The sequence below is a fragment of the Tilletiopsis washingtonensis genome (genome assembly GCF_003144115.1).
Source record: "Tilletiopsis washingtonensis strain MCA 4186 unplaced genomic scaffold FA09scaffold_13, whole genome shotgun sequence".
NCBI classification, from domain to species: domain Eukaryota; kingdom Fungi; phylum Basidiomycota; class Exobasidiomycetes; order Entylomatales; genus Tilletiopsis; species Tilletiopsis washingtonensis.
In genome coordinates this window covers 83,635-99,876 of record NW_020312010.1, presented here as the reverse complement: position 1 = coordinate 99,876, position 16,242 = coordinate 83,635, and the positions used below count along the sequence as shown (strand labels likewise).

At 67.9% G+C, this 16,242-nt stretch overlaps 7 protein-coding genes across 7 annotated transcripts; 5 read left to right on the top strand and 2 right to left on the bottom strand.

Annotated features, from left to right (window-relative positions):
• Positions 1-8: 8 nt before the first annotated feature.
• Positions 9-1,511, bottom strand: FA09DRAFT_361121 (protein prenylyltransferase; the record flags this gene model as incomplete). The annotated part of the gene is made up of 6 exons (XM_025745312.1): positions 9-264; positions 343-417; positions 479-562; positions 626-925; positions 982-1,330; positions 1,392-1,511. The coding sequence occupies 6 exons, from the start codon at positions 1,509-1,511 to the stop codon at positions 77-79; spliced, it is 1,116 nt and encodes a 371-aa protein (XP_025597569.1). The 3' UTR covers positions 9-76.
• Positions 1,512-1,634: 123 nt separating this feature from the next.
• FA09DRAFT_361120 (CIA30-domain-containing protein) lies at positions 1,635-3,143 on the top strand (the record flags this gene model as incomplete). The annotated part of the gene is made up of 5 exons (XM_025745311.1): positions 1,635-1,819; positions 1,878-2,311; positions 2,375-2,736; positions 2,796-2,914; positions 2,971-3,143. Exons 1-5 carry the CDS (start codon positions 1,657-1,659, stop codon positions 3,141-3,143), a joined length of 1,251 nt encoding a protein of 416 aa, XP_025597568.1. The 5' UTR covers positions 1,635-1,656.
• An 18-nt stretch (positions 3,144-3,161) lies between these two features.
• FA09DRAFT_330463 (putative 40S ribosomal protein S23) lies at positions 3,162-4,591 on the bottom strand. The gene is made up of 5 exons (XM_025742610.1): positions 4,574-4,591; positions 4,067-4,142; positions 3,633-3,815; positions 3,457-3,570; positions 3,162-3,380 (listed from the first exon to the last, which is right to left on the bottom strand). Exons 2-5 carry the CDS (start codon positions 4,130-4,132, stop codon positions 3,312-3,314), a joined length of 432 nt encoding a protein of 143 aa, XP_025597567.1. The 5' UTR covers positions 4,133-4,142; positions 4,574-4,591; the 3' UTR covers positions 3,162-3,311.
• A 1,125-nt stretch (positions 4,592-5,716) lies between these two features.
• On the top strand, positions 5,717-6,400 carry FA09DRAFT_339299 (60S ribosomal protein L27; the record flags this gene model as incomplete). The annotated part of the gene is made up of 3 exons (XM_025744199.1): positions 5,717-5,782; positions 5,997-6,149; positions 6,209-6,400. The coding sequence occupies 3 exons, from the start codon at positions 5,717-5,719 to the stop codon at positions 6,398-6,400; spliced, it is 411 nt and encodes a 136-aa protein (XP_025597566.1).
• Positions 6,401-6,871: 471 nt separating this feature from the next.
• FA09DRAFT_309115 (endoplasmic reticulum protein) lies at positions 6,872-9,305 on the top strand. The gene is made up of 11 exons (XM_025740598.1): positions 6,872-7,087; positions 7,142-7,267; positions 7,333-7,550; positions 7,613-7,796; positions 7,848-8,219; positions 8,276-8,422; positions 8,491-8,731; positions 8,788-8,908; positions 8,964-9,017; positions 9,074-9,094; positions 9,161-9,305. Exons 1-11 carry the CDS (start codon positions 6,937-6,939, stop codon positions 9,254-9,256), a joined length of 1,731 nt encoding a protein of 576 aa, XP_025597565.1. The 5' UTR covers positions 6,872-6,936; the 3' UTR covers positions 9,257-9,305.
• Positions 9,306-10,266: 961 nt separating this feature from the next.
• On the top strand, positions 10,267-11,008 carry FA09DRAFT_361116 (glucose-repressible gene protein; the record flags this gene model as incomplete). The annotated part of the gene is made up of 4 exons (XM_025745310.1): positions 10,267-10,606; positions 10,675-10,753; positions 10,833-10,929; positions 10,991-11,008. Exons 1-4 carry the CDS (start codon positions 10,600-10,602, stop codon positions 11,006-11,008), a joined length of 201 nt encoding a protein of 66 aa, XP_025597564.1. The 5' UTR covers positions 10,267-10,599.
• A 2,997-nt stretch (positions 11,009-14,005) lies between these two features.
• On the top strand, positions 14,006-16,069 carry FA09DRAFT_48424 (hypothetical protein). The gene has a single exon (XM_025745687.1). It carries the CDS (start codon positions 14,093-14,095, stop codon positions 15,749-15,751), a length of 1,659 nt encoding a protein of 552 aa, XP_025597563.1. The 5' UTR covers positions 14,006-14,092; the 3' UTR covers positions 15,752-16,069.
• The last annotated feature ends 173 nt before the right edge of the window (positions 16,070-16,242 follow it).

Below are 16,242 nucleotides of genomic sequence, written 5' to 3'. Positions count from 1 at the left end.
CAAGCGAACGAGGAATGTCGACCACGGCCGCGTAATGTCACAGCTCCGTGTGCCGAGTCGGCGTTGCAGACGCGTGTCATTGCCCGGAAACGGCGGCCTGCTCTCGATACCGCGCTGCTCGATCCGGATCGACACTGGCGAGGCGCTGCAGCAGGGCTTGCGCCCGTGCCGAATGCTGTGCGGCCGCTGCAGACTGCTCTTCATCGGCGCTGGCCAAGAGGCTTGCCAGCTGCTCGCTGTACGTCGCCAGCGCCTGCATGCACCCTGAAGCGTCGAGGCGGGCGTCATAGGCAGGCGGCTGTCAGCTAAGAGCGCGGCGTGAGAGCAGCGTGAGCGACGCACACTTGCTCGCTGGCTCGAGCTCGAGCAGCTCGTCGATGAGGGCAATCTCGCGCTCAAGCACGGCAGCGGAAGGTGCTGAAGCGCCGCTGGTCGTCAGTGCGGGGTGAAGCGTACGGCACGCCCGGGCGTCACGCACCCAGCTCGACGAGCCAGGCGTGGTAGCGCCAGATGGACTCGTCCTCCGGATCGGTGTACATCGCTTGCTTGATGAGGTCAAACTCTGCGAGAGGCGGAGCACCGTCGTCAGCCCGCTGGTGGCCTGCAGCGACTTGGCCTCACGTACCGACGTCCCGTTCTCGCTCGCGCTCCTCTGCTCCGAAGCCCTTGCCGTGCCAGTAGCACGGCAGCACGACAGCACGCTGGTGCCAGGCGCTGAAGTTGGAGAAGTCGCGCTCAATGTGGCGCAGCGTGTATGCCAGCTCAGCGGCCGCGCGCGCCAGGTGCGCCTCGAGTGCGCCGGGCGACAGATGCTCTGGTGCGAGGAGCGAGTGCGGAAAGGAGGCCTGCGGCGACGACGATGACGAGGTGGACGCCAAGGGCGGCGTCTGGGAGAGCACGAAGCGTCGATGGTTCCAGCCGTGGACTGCAGAGAGGACATGTCGGCGCTGCGCTGTCCGCCACGCCAGCGACACCACTCACAGTTGCGCCCGTCCCGGCGCAGCATCTCATCGACGAGGCGCAGCTCCTGCGCCCACGCGCCGGCGTCGCCCTCGGCCACCCCTTCCTCCTGCTCGGTGCCGGCCAGCTGGCCCACGCACCAGGCCCTGTGGTTCCAGATCCAGTACACCTTGGGATGTGCCGTGAGCGCGGCCCGCGTCAGCTGCAGCTCGTCGAGCAGCAGCGCGCGCTGCTCCTCGCGCGCGCCCGCCGCAAAGAGGGCGCCGAGCACGCTGCGCCGGAAGTTCCATGCCGTGTACAGCTCTGGGTTTTGCGCCAGCAGCTTGCCGCACGTCTCGAGGGCCTCGTGCGTGTGCGTGCCGCCTTTCTTCTGCAAGGCAAGGGGGTGAGGTTGGCGGCGCGGGCGCGGGCGCACCGCTGCTCTGGCGCACCAGGGCAAAGAAGGCCTCCTCGAGGGCCAGGTAGGAGCGAAGCCGCTCCTGCTCAGCGGCGGCCTTTGCGAGCTTCTGTGCGGCGCTTGGCGCTCGCAGCGGGCGGCGGACGCCGTGCATGGGTGTGGCTGCGATGTGCTTGTGGTGGGCGGGAGGCAAGAGCGCGGACCGAGAGGCGGGCGCTGCGCGTGCCGCAACGCGTGGTACGTGCGCGCGGCGCCGCTGCTTCGCTCTCCTCCTCCACACCCAGCCAGCGATCCCGCAAATGTCGCAGCCCATCTTCGCCAGCAACGCAGCACCGCCGGGCCAGAGCTGGCAGGCCTCGCTGCCGCACTGGCACGCCGTCAACGACACGCTGCGCGGCGGCTCGAGCTCGAGTGCCCTGCGCATCCTCGACGACGGCGCCGCGCTCTTCTCGGGCTTCCTCGGTGCGTCTGGCAGCCCGCTGCGCCTCGCGCCGCGATGCTCGGCTCACACTGCAGACAGACACGACGACACTCGGCGGTGCCGGCTTTGCATCGCAGGCTTACCAGCAGCCGCTGCCCGTGCCGCTCTCGGCCGCCAAGCACGCCGGGCTCTGTCTGACCGTGCGCCGCGCAGCACCGGCAGCTGGCGCATCCAACTCGCCGCTGCCGAATCAGCAGCAGCAGCAGCCAGGCGGCGGCCGGGCGCCCGTCTCGGCCTTTGTGCTGACGCTGCGCACCGAGGAGCCGGCGATGCGGCCCGACGGGCGACGCGAGTCGGTCATTGCGTACGAGTTCCGCTTCGAGCTGCCGGCGGAGGCGGACGCGCCGCTCGTGCTGCACGCGCCATGGCATGCCTTCGAGCCGCACTATCGCGGTCGCCCAAAGCCCGACGCTCCGCCTCTGAGGCCGCAGGATGTGAAGGCTTGCAGCTTCATGGCACGCAGCGACTTTGGCGTGCGTGATGCGACCGATCTCCTGCCGCAGGTGCGTTGCTGACACGCGGACCTGTCTCCACAGAGCCAGTCGGGCGACTTTGCGCTGCGGCTGGTGGAGCTGGCAACTCTACCGCTCAAGGAGGAGAAGCCGGCGGCGATGCATGTCGCTGAGCAGGTGTCTTTGGTCTCGTCCGAAGCCAGCGCCAGCCAAGCGAGCCATCGCAGTTCTGCCACCGGCGAGAAGGCCGCCTCGCTCTATTCCTCCTCGCCGCCTCGCTCCGTCCTGCCGCTGCAGGACGCCGAGTCTGCCGCTCGGCTGCGCACCGAGGCATGCGGCTTCACGCTCTACCTGCTCATGACGCTGCTGGCACTGCTCTGGCTGCTGTGGGCGCTGCTGCCCGATCGTGCTTTGCGCGCACTCGGAGTGGGCTGGTATCCTGCACGGTGCGTCGCCCCGGGCCGGACTGCCAGCTCGAGCGCGCAATGCTGACGGCCAGCGACAGGCACTGGGCCTTTCTCATCCCTGCGTGGTCGGCCATTGCAGTGCTCGCCACGTACGCCATGTTCCTGGCGCGCAACCTCAGCAAGCAAGCAAGCATCGATGATCTCTCCGTGCTCGTTGGTGAGCCTGACCGAGCTGCGTCTCATCCTCGAGCTGACTGCCTGCCTGCACGCTAGACTCGCACGCCAACATCATGCCTGCGTCCAGCCCAGCCTCGGACGAGAAGAACCCGTTGGACATCGCCTCGCTGCGCGAGACGGGCGCAGAGAACCACGCCTTCAGCGGCGACCTCTATGCGCTTCCGCCCGGCGTCGTGAGCGCGCACCGCTTCCACTTTGGCGAGCGCTGACGGGCGCAACAGTCGACGCACGATGAGGCAATGAGAAATACCGCTATGAGCTTGCGATGGAGCGTGGGTGGGAAGATCGTACAGGATGGTGATGGAATGTGGGAGCATGCGACCGTCCCCTCGCCTCCGCCCGGCAGCGCAAGGACGTGGTGGGCCTTTTTGTGTCCTCTACGAACGCGGCTTCTCCTTCTTCTCCTTGAAGAGGGCGAGCAGCGAGACACCGGAGACCTTGACAACCTGGGGGGAGAGGAGCGCGGCGCGCGTCAGCAACGCGTGGCGGTCGTGCGTGTGTGGCTGTCGCGCCAGTGCTCACCTTGAAGCGCACACCGGGAATGTCACCCTTTGCCTTGCCCTTGCGACCGAAGCCCGAGATGAGCACCTCGTCGTTCTCGTCGATGAAGTTCAGGCAACCGTCGTTCGGCACGAACTGATTGTGGCACCAGCATCAGCCTGCAGCTCGCCCCTCCTCACGCTGCTCCCTGTACTCACAGCGGCGACACGCTTGCCGTTCTTGATGAGCTGCACACGCACGCACTTGCGAATGGCCGAGTTGGGCTGCTTGGCCTCAACACCGACCTTCTCGAGCACGATGCCCTTGGCCTGCGACGAGCCACCGGTGGGCGACGACTTGTAGAAGTTGCCCAGCATGCGCTTGTTGTAGTGCGCATCGGCCTGCACAGTGCGCTCCGGTCAGCATGGCTGCGCTGCATGCGACCCACAAACCAGACGCGGCGACCCTGCGCGCTGCCGACCTCCCAGCCGGCATGCTCGCCATGCTATCGCAGAGCCGCCCTCCACCCTGTGCCTCCTCACCGCGCATCACGCATGCCCCTCCCATCCACCTGAATGTCCGAGGCCCTGTCCCCACCACTCTTGTCTCTCTACTGTTCCTTCCCATCTGCTCTCCATGTCCCCATACGCACCCATCGGTTGTCGCGACGGATCGTCTTGAGCTTGCGCGCCGTGTTCAGTCCGCGAGGCTTGGCCATCTTGAAGGAGCTGTGAAAGACGAAAGACGATCAGCTCTGCTACTCAAGAGTTTGGTGGAGCCGAAGCACGCCGCGAACGAGAGCGCGTGCCCGCTGCCACGTTCGACACGCGTGCAGCGCCTAGGTAGAGATCGGCCTTTCTCTGATCGTCGCAGAGGCGCGCCTTCTCGTGCACCCCAAGCATGTCTGATGCCGCCGACGACCTGCTTCTGGCTCGCAGATCATGCCTGCATCGTCCATGCGTCGATGCCGCGGCGTGCAGTGCTTCTGCCCTGGGCGGGCGAGCCTTGCCTCCCTCCCACTTCATCCGGGCGCGGCGTCTGCCGGCACGGCGAGCCCAGCCGCGGGCGATGGCGCTGCATGCGAGCCGTGTGTGCGGCGAGTGTGCATGACGGATGCGCGGTGCGAGAACGGCGCGAGCAGCGTGCGTGTGCTACGTACTTTCGGGGGGTAGAGGGTGGGGAGCTGAGAAGGGACGGCGCGGCCGCCTCGGCCATGGCACTGCGCCGGGCGTGCGAAGCGCAGGCAGCGGCGGGCAGCGGCGGCAGCAGCGGCGCCGTGCGTCCACGTGGCGCGCCGCCAGCCATTTTTCGCGGGAGGAGGCAAGGCACGCGCGCCGCAGTCGCTCCCGCTGCGGTGCCGCAGCGCGCCGGCGCTGCTGCTGCCGCGCCCGGGCTGCAGCGCTGCCCGCCGCCGCCGCACGGTAGCAGCGCCGGCGCGGCTCCTTCTCGAGCGCGGCGGCAGCCTGAGCGCGCCCTGCGGCTCGCCATGCGCCTGCTCGCGGCGCCCGCCCTCGCTTCTTGTCTCCCCACCCTCGCTCCCTCAACGTAAGTGTGCCGCGCCCAGCACATTCCGCCCCGCTCCCTCTCCTCGCTGTATCGCACCGCTGCGTCGCATTTTCGCATGTGCGCTGCACCTGCTGCTCTTGCCGCTATGTGCGGCTGCCAGGACGGCGCGGCCTCCTCGCCCGGCTGGGTCCAAGGCTCAGGCAACAGCGGCAGGCCTGCCGCCTGAGCACTGCCTGCTCGGCAACTGCGGCACGCTCTCCACGGTGCTGCGACGCTGCTCGTCGTCCAGGCTCTCCGCCGCCCTCGCTAGACGTTCCCCAGACCTGGATTGTGCCTCCTCAGAGGCACGCAGGCGGCAGTCGCAGCATAGGGCCTGGCCGCGGCTGTAGGACAGGCCTGTATCATGGCCTCCCGCCGGCGTGACGCCTCCGACCTGTGCCGCATCGCACGGCAGGCGCTTTGTGCCCATCCAGCTTGCGACATTGCACGCGACTGGGCAGTGAGCCCCTGGCGGGCAGGCGCGCGGACCGGTGGAGAGACGCATGCGCAGCGGTCCCTTGCTTGCACGTAGCTCGGCAGGCATGGGAACTTGCGACGGCGGCACAGCTGCTCTGTCCGTGCTGCAGGCTGCAGGCGCGGGCCGCGAGACGGCGGCGCGGCAGGGTGCGAGAGGGCCGCTGAGTTGCGCGTGCGGTGCATCGCTCTGCTTTCTGCTTTGGCTTCCAGCTTCGCTCCGCTCTCCCTTGATCACTCCTCTTGATCATTCGCTGATCCCAACACCTGCTCAGTCCTCAACATGCCGAAGATCTACAAGCCAGGAAAGGTCGCCGTGGTGCTGCAGGGCCGCTTCGCGGGCCGCAAGGTGCGTGCGCTCGCTGAGATGCAGCGACGAGGTTGTCATAGGCGCAGTACTCGGCTGGCGGCCAGTTGGCGGTGGACCGTTGTGCAGGGCGAGGCGTTGCGCCAGCGCACTCGTCTGAGAGCAGCAGGCCGCCGTTCGATGCACGCTCGCGCATGCGCCACAGTCAATGGCCCTCCTCCCTCTCAGTCGACTGACTCTCGCTCCCTGCCTGTAGGTCGTTGTGATCAAGCAGTACGACGAGGGCACGCGCGAGCACCCGTTCCCGCATGCCGTCGTGGCCGGTGTTGAGCGTGCGCCGCTCAAGGTGACGAAGCGCATGGGAGCTGCCAAGCTCGCCAAGCGGAGCAAGGTCAAGCCGTTCGTCAAGGTGAGCATGCGCTGCTGACTCGGCCCGTGCCTGTCGCGTGCTGACGCGTCCGTTGCCAGGCGATCAACTACTCGCACCTGCTCCCGACGCGCTACGCCCTCGAGCTCGAGGGCCTCAAGGGCGCCGTGACGCCCGAGACGCTGCGCGAGGTGTCGCAGAAGGAGGACGCCAAGAAGGTCGTCAAGAAGCTCTTCGAGGAGCGCTACGCCAGCGGCAAGAGCCGTTGGTTCTTCCAGCCGCTGCGCTTCTAAACGTCTCGCCGCCGGGGGGCCCACCACTCGTGCCCCCTCCTTGCGTTTCGTTTCTGTCCCGCCTCGACTGCTTGCTGCACTCCTCACCATCACGCGCTCTCCACACCCTCATGTCTCTGGTCATTCAACGCCCCGTGCTCCCCCTCGGGCACGCGAGCTTGTACTCACACGCACACACTACACACACCACACCACCGCGGCCCCTCCTTGCCGGGGAGGGGCGCGGCAAAACCCATTGGGCTCGGCGCATGCACTGCTCGTGCGCCAGCTGTCTTGACTAGCCCTTGCGTGTCGTCTGTGAGTGCGAGCTGAGGCGTCATCGCAGGGGTTCAGGCGGGCGCACCGGGAGGGCAGCGCGGCGCGACGCCGACACGTGGCGCGGCGCCGCTGCACCCGCGCCGTGGTGCGCGCCGCGCCAGCCGAGCATGGCTTGGGCGGTCAGTGCGGCGGCGTGGCTTCCCGCTGCGCCCACCGCTACGACCTCCTCAGCCTCGCGCTCCCTTCCGCACCTGTGCTCCCTCGCCGCGCACTCGACCATGCGCCGTTCCTCCTCGCGGGCGCCACGAGGCTCGCGCAGCAGCAAGGCGCAGCTCGTCGCCTTTGTCTCGTGCGCCGTCGCGGCCGCCTCGCTCGCTGGCAGCGCGGCGGCGAGCAGCGCGGGGCGGCCCCGCGGCGTCGCTCCCGAGGGTGCGTGGCAGGCAGCGTGGGCACGAGGGTACCTCTGCTGACGCTGTGCCGCAGACGCTGCCCTCTACGCGCAGCCCGCGCACGGCGCATCGTGGCGCTGTCTGACAAGCGGCGAGAGCATTCCCTGGAGCGCCGTCAATGACGACTACTGCGACTGTGCCGACGGCAGCGACGAGCCAGGTAAGGCAGCGTCTATTCCGCTCACAGCCGCATCCTGGCTTCGCGCTCATGGTCATCCCGCACAGGCACCTCGGCGTGCCCCAACTCGCGCTTCTACTGCATCAACGAGGGCCATCTGCCGGCCTTCATCCCCTCATCGCGCGTCAACGACGGCATCTGCGACGAGGCGTGCTGCGACGGCAGCGACGAGACGAACGGCACGGCTGCGTGCCCGAACCGCTGTGCCAAGATTGGCAAGCAGTACCGCAAGAAGCTAGCCGAGGCGCAGAACATCCAGCGGGCAGTGAGTGTGGAGCAGCCCAGAGCAACGAGAGCACACCTGACGGGCGCACGCGCGATGGCCAGGGCAGCAAGATCCGCGACCGCTACATCTCGGACTCGAAGAAGCACCTGGAGAGCACGAGTGCCGAGATTGCCAAGCTGGAGGTGGAGCTCGAGGTGGCCAAGGAGAAGGAGAGCCGGCTGCGCGCCTCCCTGGAGCTGGCGGAGCGGGCGGACCGCGGCGTGATTGAGAAGAAGAAGGCCAGTCGTGAGTGCTGGAGCGGCCGTCGCCGGAATGGGGCTGACTGAGATCGGACAGCGTTGTACGCGACGCTGCGGAAGCACCAGGAGGCCATGAGTGCGCTGCTGGAGCGCTCCTCGCGGCTCACGAGCGAGCTGCAGCGCCTGACGGAGCTGCTCGACGATCTGTCGAACGGGTACAACCCCAACAACCAGGACATGGCGGTCAAGGGCGTCGTCATGGACTACCGCAAGTGGCGGCGTGCCGGCGGCGACACGTCGGACGTGGCAGATGATGAGGCGGCAAAGGTGGAGCGTAACGTGCAGCTCGATAGCTTGCTGGACGAGGGCGCCTGGCCGGCCAGCAGTGTGCAGGAGCTCTCGGACAGAGATCCGCTTGAGTTGATGGACGATGCAGACTACCCCGCAGACCCGAAGGACTCGGGCATCCGTGAGTGCGCCGATGGTCCCACCGCTCGATGCACACACTCATGCTCGGCTCGGCAGTGTATCGCATCCACGAGTACCTGCCCGACGCCGTCGTGCCGTACTTTGAGGCGGGCGTCGACACGCTGCTCGACCTGCTCATCAAGGCCAACGTCATCTACGACGTCAAGCGGACACGGCGTGCGGCCGAGGAGGGCGAGCCCGAGAGTGCGTGGCGTTGCGACGCGCCCAGACGGAGTATACCACGCCTTTGCTGACCACTTGACCCCCCACAGACGTGTCGACCGCCCGCGCGGCGCACCAAAAAGCAGACGACGCCGTGCACGCGCTGCAGCGGGATCTGGAGAAGAAGCGCGCCGATCTGGCGCCCGACGAGAAGTGGGGGCGGGAGAATGAGTTCCGCGCCCTCGAGGGCAAGTGCGTGAGCAAGAACATGGGCGAGTACACGTACGAGTTCTGCTTCTTCGGCAGCACGAAGCAGAAGCCCAACAAGGGCGGGCCGACGGTGGGGCTGGGGTGAGTGTCGAGCCGCTGCGTGCGGAAGGCCTGTCCTTTGCTGACCTCTGTCGCAGCTCCTTTGCACGCTTTGAGCCGCGCGACAAGAATGCCACGCCGGCCGACGATGCGTTCTACCTGCGCCAGCTGTACGACAATGGCGCTCGCTGCTGGAACGGTCCCGCTCGCTCGTCGCTGGTGCGTGTCGCGCTGGCCTGGCCGTGCTTGATGCATTCGCTCATTCACGCTGCAGGTCGACCTCACCTGCGCCACGGAGAATGCGCTGCTCGATGTCTTCGAGGCCGAGGTGAGCTGCTCGAGCGCTCTGCTGCTGATCTCTAGGCTGACGCTCGGTGCGCTCAGAAATGCATCTACGCCATGAAGGTGTGTCGCCGCCGCCGTCGCCTTGCCACACCGTTGGCAGAATGCTCATCTCGCTCCCACTCGCAGGTCTCGACGCCGGCAGTCTGCATGCCTCTCACCTCTTCCCCCGCCGCGGCCGCTGGCGCAGCAGACGCGGGCAGCGTGCGCCACAGCGAGCTCTGATGCATTGCTGGGATGCTCCGAATACCAACTTGTCACTCTGCCTCGCCTGCTGTTGTGTGCGAGGGGGCTGCTAAAGGGTGGTGGCCGGGCAGGCCCCTGAGTAGTGAGCCTGTTGGCCGAGCTCCGATCTCGCACGGGATCAAGACGGCCGTGAGCTCCGAGGTGGCCGTCGGCGTCTTTGCGAGGCAGCAGCAGCGCAGCATCACAGGCGCAGCACTAGGCAGCGCAAAGTGCACTCGCTCAAGTCACTTGTCACCCGAGAGGGGCTGCTGCGCCGCGCATCACGCCGAAGCGGCCGCAAGCTCGATCGGCATGCGTGATGCATATGAAGGACGTCCTCTCGCTCTGCGCCCTTCGGCTCGCTTCTCTTCGTGCGGCTCAGGCATGCGCTGCGTAGCGCGTTGCCGGAGCGGCGAGGTGGCTCCGTCGCTGTGGGGGTGCGGGTGCGAGCCCTGCTGCCGGAGCGAGCCAAGCTCAGCAGGCGTGGGAACAGGCATGAAGCGCCATCCTCGGCCGCAAGGCGCACGCCCGCTGAAAGCTCGGCCGGGACGCTTCGCGCTTCCTCGGCGGCCGCCGGCGTGAGGGCTCTCCTCTCTGTCGTCATGCGCCGTGCGTCTTCGTGCTGCAAATAGACGCTGCCGCAGCCGTGCCTGAGCGCGGGTGACCCGATCAGGCGCAGCATCAGTCAGGTGGTCCATCGCGCGTGACGCCGCTCACTGCACGTCCCTCTCCTCCGCGCTGCTAGAGAGCATGGCGCTCGCCTCGCAGCTCGCAGACGCTGCCAGAGTCCCAGTCCTCGAGCGCTCCGTCAGGAGCGAGAGACGCTGAGGGGCAGCAGCGCTGGGACGGGCTGGCGGCGGGAAGAAGCGAGCGGTGCGGGAGCGGGAGCGGCTGCACCGCTCTCCGGGTGCCGGCTTCGCCGCGCACGGACGGCGGCGCGCGGGACACTGGCCCCGTGCCCGATCACTCGCGGCAGGGTCCCCTCCACCTGCGCGTCACCTTCGCTGCGCCTTCGCTTCGGCGTGCTCCGCCGCCGGGCCCAGCACTGCAGAGCAACACGGCTCAGCCGCGGCTGCTTTGGGCTCGCCAGGCACTGCAGCAGCGGAGGTGACATCCCGCGGCAGGAGCTCAGAGGTGCCAGCAGCGAGGCGCAGCAAGGCACGCCGCGAGAGGTGCGCGCACGTCACGGCGCCGCGCTGCGCACGCGACCCCACTTCGAGCCGCCTGCGCACGATGCCTTAAGAGGGGCGCTCGCCCCGCCCGCTCTTGCCTCCCGACCACCACCTCGCCTCAGCACCAACCGCACCACACCACCACCCACCACCCACCAACCTCTTCTCATCATGTCTGGTGCGTCGCCCTCGCCGTTGCACCTCGCCCCGCCTGCACCTCGCTGACCTCGCTGCCCTCTCCTCTAGGCATCGTCGACAAGGCCTCGGACGCTGTCAAGAGCGTGTCGGAGTCGATCCAGGGCGCCGGCGCCACCGCTTCCAAGGAGTGAGTCGCGCTGCACTGCACTCTGCACTGCACTCGGCACGCTCGCTGCTCGGCGCTGACCACCGCTCGTCGCCGCCAGGGCCAACAAGGAGCAGGCCAAGGACAACAACAATTCCATCGGCGACCGCCTCGGCGCCGCCAAGGACGCTGCCAGCGACAAGGCCAGCGAGCAGAAGGTGAGCCTGGCTGCGTCTGCACACCGTCTCGCGCCCTTGCTCACCATCTCGCCCCTCCCAGCACGAGGCCAAGTCCTAGTCGGCTCGCCCCCGCGCCCCGCGAGGCCGCCGCTGCCTAGCGCCTGCGGCCTGCCTGCCCGCAACCCATACCCCTCTTCCCATCTCACGCACTGCACGCTCAACCATGTCATGAATGTCATTCATCGTCCTTTGCTTGCTCGTCGTGTGTGCTGCCCGTGCTGCCGGCTGTTCGTCGCCGTCGTGTGCCGCTGTCGTCGCTGTCGGTTCTTCATGCTGCATGGCTGACGCGTGATCGGGCGCTGCGTCGCTCATGCATGGCTGCATGGCGCCCGTGCGGTGTGGGGGCGTGTGACGCTGCCGCCTCGCTTTCAGCTGCACGCCTCACGTGCCGCTACTCGAGCCGGCATCCAGCATGCTCCCTACGCTGTCGCCCTCACCGCACCCGCTGCGCCTCGCTGTACCGCGCACAATTCTCAAGTCTGCCTCTCGATGCTGCACGTTGAGACGCAGTAGCGTTCGTCCAGCTCGCCGAGCAGCCACAGCCCGGTGCATTTTAGTCACCCGCCGCGGCAGCTGGACGTCGCGCTGCATATCGTTGCGTCAGCGCGTCGTTGAGCGCGAGGGCACGAAGCTCAGGCGAGCTGGACGTCGTAGCGAGATGGTACGGCTGACATGTGAGCACTCGGACGAGAAGTGAAGCCCGCTGCCAAGCAAACGTACGCTAGGCGTCCGACGAAGTCGAAGGCCTCGACTCGCATCTTGCACGGCCTTCGACGGCAAGGCAAGACGCTGCACTCTGACGATCCCGTCGGGACGTCGGCGTCTCTGCGCTGCCTTCTCACGCTCACGCGCGAGCACGCCCCGGCGCAGCATCACGAAGGCCCGCTGCTTTGGACCTGCGCAAGGGTCCTTCGTGCGGCTGGCAGACAGCTGCTAGCAGGGGTGCAGCGTCCAGTGGGACGCATGGCAGACCAGAGCCGAAGAAGCGACCTTGCGTGCTTCGTGCATGTGCGGGTGCGGGGAAAGGCTGACGTGCGAACTTCACCGAGACTCTCACTCTGACTGGCGTTTGGGCGAGAGGAGCCGCGGAGACCCAGCGGGATGGACCGTCGAAACGACGCTTCTTGCCCCGACCCGACGGCTGCGGGTGCTGGCGTGCGGATCATCGACTTGCAGCGGCCTCTCCGTCATGCGCCGCGTGCAGCATCAAGCTTGGCACGGTCACTGCGTCGCATGCTGGTGCCGCGTCCGCACGACGAGCGGCCACGCGGAGGACAAACGAAGCAATGGACCTCGGACCTTCGGAGGCGGGCATATGCAGGAGCAGCTGCACTGCGCCCAGCCGCCGTGCTTCCGCTTGGTGCGTGGTGCTTGCTTGGGCCGCCAGCCGCAGACGAGAGCGCAGCCGGCAGCGAAATTCCGGTTTGGCGCTGCCTCCTTCTCGTCATGCTCGCTGATCATGCTTCCGCGATGCATGCTCGAGGGCGCCGCTTCAGCGCCGGCGATGCGCTTTGGCCTCCTGCGCCGCTCGCGGCCGGAGCTCCTCTGCGAGCATGGCGCTGCAGAGCCTGCTTCTGCATCATGGCATCTGCGGCCCGGGATGCAGCATGCAGCGGCTCGGCGGCCCAGCATGCGCGAGCGCTCCCGCACCGGCGGAGCGGCCTCTCGGTCGCCTGGAAGCACCGACGCCCGACGCCCGACGCCTGCGCTAGCGTGTGCTGCTAGACCCATGCGCGCCGTCATCACACGCAGCACGCAAAATCGAATGCAGGGCGAGCGAGGCATAACTCCGGCCCGTCGACTCGGCAGAGCGGCCTCGACGTGAGGCTTGGACGGTAAGGGTGGGCCTTCCTTCGCGGCGCACCTTTGTGAGAGGGCGGAGCGAGACGTCCGGCCGGCGCTAGCACGGCCTTTACCTCGCACGCCCAGGGGTGCGCTGCTTTGCGTGCACGCTGCTGACAATGCATAGCATGTTGTGGTAGCCTGCACTTGCAGCACACCCTTCTGGCGACGTCGCGAGCGGCCGCTGTGCTGCGCATCCGTCGGCTGCATCTGGTACTTGATTTCGCGGGCGGAGCCGTGCGCCGCAGGAAGAACCCGGCGCCGCGCGGCCTCCTGCCGCCTGGCTCGCTGCGTCTGCCTTCGCTGCGTCTGCGTCTCGCACTCGACTGCGCTCGCCTTGTGCCGCAGCGTGCACGATGCAGGGCACGACGGCAAGTTCCTGCAAGGGCTGCGCTGCGCACACATGCTGCTGATCGCGGTCGGTCAGAGCGCAGCCGCCGCAGCTGGCGGCTGCTCTGCCCTTGCCCTGCAGGCTGCCCTGTCGCTGCGAGCTGGGCAAATGGAGGTGCATGACGCGCGCCGCTGCCGCTGCCGCTGCGATTCTCCCGCAGACGCTGCACCTGCATCTGCATGCTGATCCTCTCGGCGTCGGCGGTCGGTGTCCGGCGCTGCTGCCGCAAAGTGCCTGGCACGCGCGAAGTGGAGCTCGGCAGGCACCCGCTGTCGGCTGCCTACGTCCTCGAGCAGCTCGCCGCCTCGGCACCGGCAGCAGCGGCGTCGCTGCTCCTCATCCCGCACCACCATCATCACCACCACCGCTGCACGCACCACTGGCGATCCCACGTCTGCGCGCCCAGCTCCTTCTCCGCCGCGCATCGTCTCGCCTGCTGCAGCCTCTCCTGCCACTCCGCCCGCTTCCGGCATCGGCCGGCTGCACGGCGCCTGGCCACGCCGCTGCGCTCTCGCAACGCCATGGGCGACAGCAGCCGCGACGTCATGGGCGACAGCAGCAGCCGCGCGCCGTCGGCCGGCGAAGAGCCCGCCGCGCGGCCCAAGAAGCGCCGCATCCAGCAGGCGTGCAAGAGCTGCAGCGTCAAGCGCGTCAAGGTGAGCAGGCGTCGTGTGCCGAATGGCGTAGCCGGCGTGCTGCGTGGCAGTGCAACGAGGCCAAGCTTCGCCCGTCATGACGCTGACCGCTCTGGCTAGTGCGATGGTCAGAACCCATGCACCACATGCCAGCACAGCGAGGAGCATTGCGAGTACGGGCAGGCGAAGAAGCGGTGAGCATTCGCCGGTCTCCACATGCGTGGCCAGCGCCTGATGCCACGGCTGCAGTGGTCCGCCAAAGGGCTCGGTGCGCATGCGCAAGTCGCTGCCGGCGCCGAAAGAGACGCAGCGGCAGAAGAGCATCTCCATGACGAAGAGCTCCAGCGAGGCGGGCCCAAGTGTGCTGCGGCCAGCTGCGCCTGCCGCCTCCACCCATGCCGAGACGTACTCGCCGGCGCCAGACTCGCCGATGTCTGGCATCGCGGGCTCGAGCAGCGGCCTGACAGGCGCCGCCCTTCCGCGGAGAGGAGCCATTGCTGCAGAGTCGCCCGGCGGGCACTCGTTCATGTCCGACGAGAGCGTGCCGCGGCCGCCGCCGTCGGCGCTCACGCCACATTACGAGAACTCGCCAGGCGGCTGGATGGCGCCGCCGCCGAGCCGCATGCGCCGGCCATCGCCGCCTGCCGCGACGCTGTCCGACCAGGCGCCTCCGCTGCCTAGCATACGAGGTGCACAGGCGCAGCGCTTCGACTTCAGTGCCAGCATGCCGCTGGAGGCACCCTCGAGCAGCCGACAGACGTCGTACAACGGGCAGGACGGCATGCCGCGCTTCACATCGAGCAACGCGCCGCCATTGCCACCCGCTGCCGTGTCTCCATTCGAGACTGGCCCGTTGCCGAGCTATCCACGCAGTCCTTCACACTGGACCGGCCCGAGCATGCCTGGCTCCTCGGCTGGCGGCGCGATGGGAGCAGCCTCGGCGCTGGAGCCGCGCGTGCAGTCGCCTGCCTCTGCGAGCTCGCCATCCGACTTTGGCTTCCGCAATTTTGACCTCGAGCGCAAGCGCGGCAGCCTGCAGGGCTTGGCCAACTGGCAGAACTTCAGCATGAACGGCGCATACCCATTCCCGCCGAACAGTGCCACGAGCGGCTGGGTGCAGAAGGGTCACCGCTCCTCCTCGGCTCACCCGACCATTGGCCGCGACGAGCAGCTCTCCGGCACAGCCAACGCCGTGCTGCAGCGTGACCGCACCTCAGACGCATCCACGTTGAGCGGCGGCAGCCGCAACAGCTCCATCACCGAGGCCAAGCTGCTGCGCAGCGGGCGCAAGCTGAGCACGACGCGCTCGCCGCCGGCGACGATGGAGGACATCTGGCCGATCGCGGACCCGACCGACTTCTTCCACCGGCCCGTCACGCTCGAAGAGCCCGCGATTCCGCAGATCATCTTCGACAAGCTGTGGGGCGAATTGTACCCGGTCGCCATTGTCGAGCACTGGCCGTACATGTGCTGGGTCGGCCTCGATCCGCGCGGCGGCTCGCACCGCGCCCAGGCCGAGCGCACGCCGCTTCTGCATAGCGCCATCTGTGCGCTCATCGCCACGACATGGATGGGCCCCACCGACGAGCCGTTCATCGAGCCCTCACACCTCTGGGATCCCGTGCAGGCCAGCATGTCTGGCGCCTCGCTCTCGCTGCGCCAGCTGAGCCACGTGCTGGCGGCGCGCGCACGGCTCTACCTCGAGGGCGCAGACGAGACGGCGCCGCAGACGATCGCCGCGTATCTCTATCTGCTGAACATTGAGTGGCGTGCCTCGCGGCATCGCGAGGCCGAGCGCTACGGCACTCTCGCGATCCGTGCCGTGCTAGAGAGAGGCTGGCACCGCTCTGATACGGCCATCCTCGGCGATGGGGCCGTGGGCAAGGACCGCATGGGCAACCGTCTGTTTTGGGTCACGTTTGCGTGCGAGTGAGTAGAGTCTGGACTGGCGAGCGATACGAGTCGAGCTGACAGTGAGACACCAGCAAATACGTGTCGATGGCTGTCGGACGCCCGCCGTTCTTGCGCTACGTCGAGCAGGATTGTCCCTTTCCCGACTCGCCCGAGGAAGACGCGCTGGCAGGCGACGGCCTCACGAGCGACTGGCCGCCGGATGCCTCCTTTGCGCCGGAGATCGGAGGCTGGCATGGCCACCACCGGCTGCTGAAGCGCTTGCATCGCGGCCTGACGCTCACGCCCATTCTCGAGGGCCTGCTCACCCAGGTGCGTACAAGATCAAGTCTTGATCTGATCTTGTGCTGACGCCTGGCTCCGCACCCGCAGCAACACTTCAACCGCAAGCTTGGCGGGCCCGGGCTCGAGACGCGCGAGAGCGCCACGGCGCGCATCGAGGCGCAGCTGGCCGAGTGGGAGGCCGGCACGCCCTTTGAGCTGCTGCAGTCCGAGGACCCGACGGATTACTCG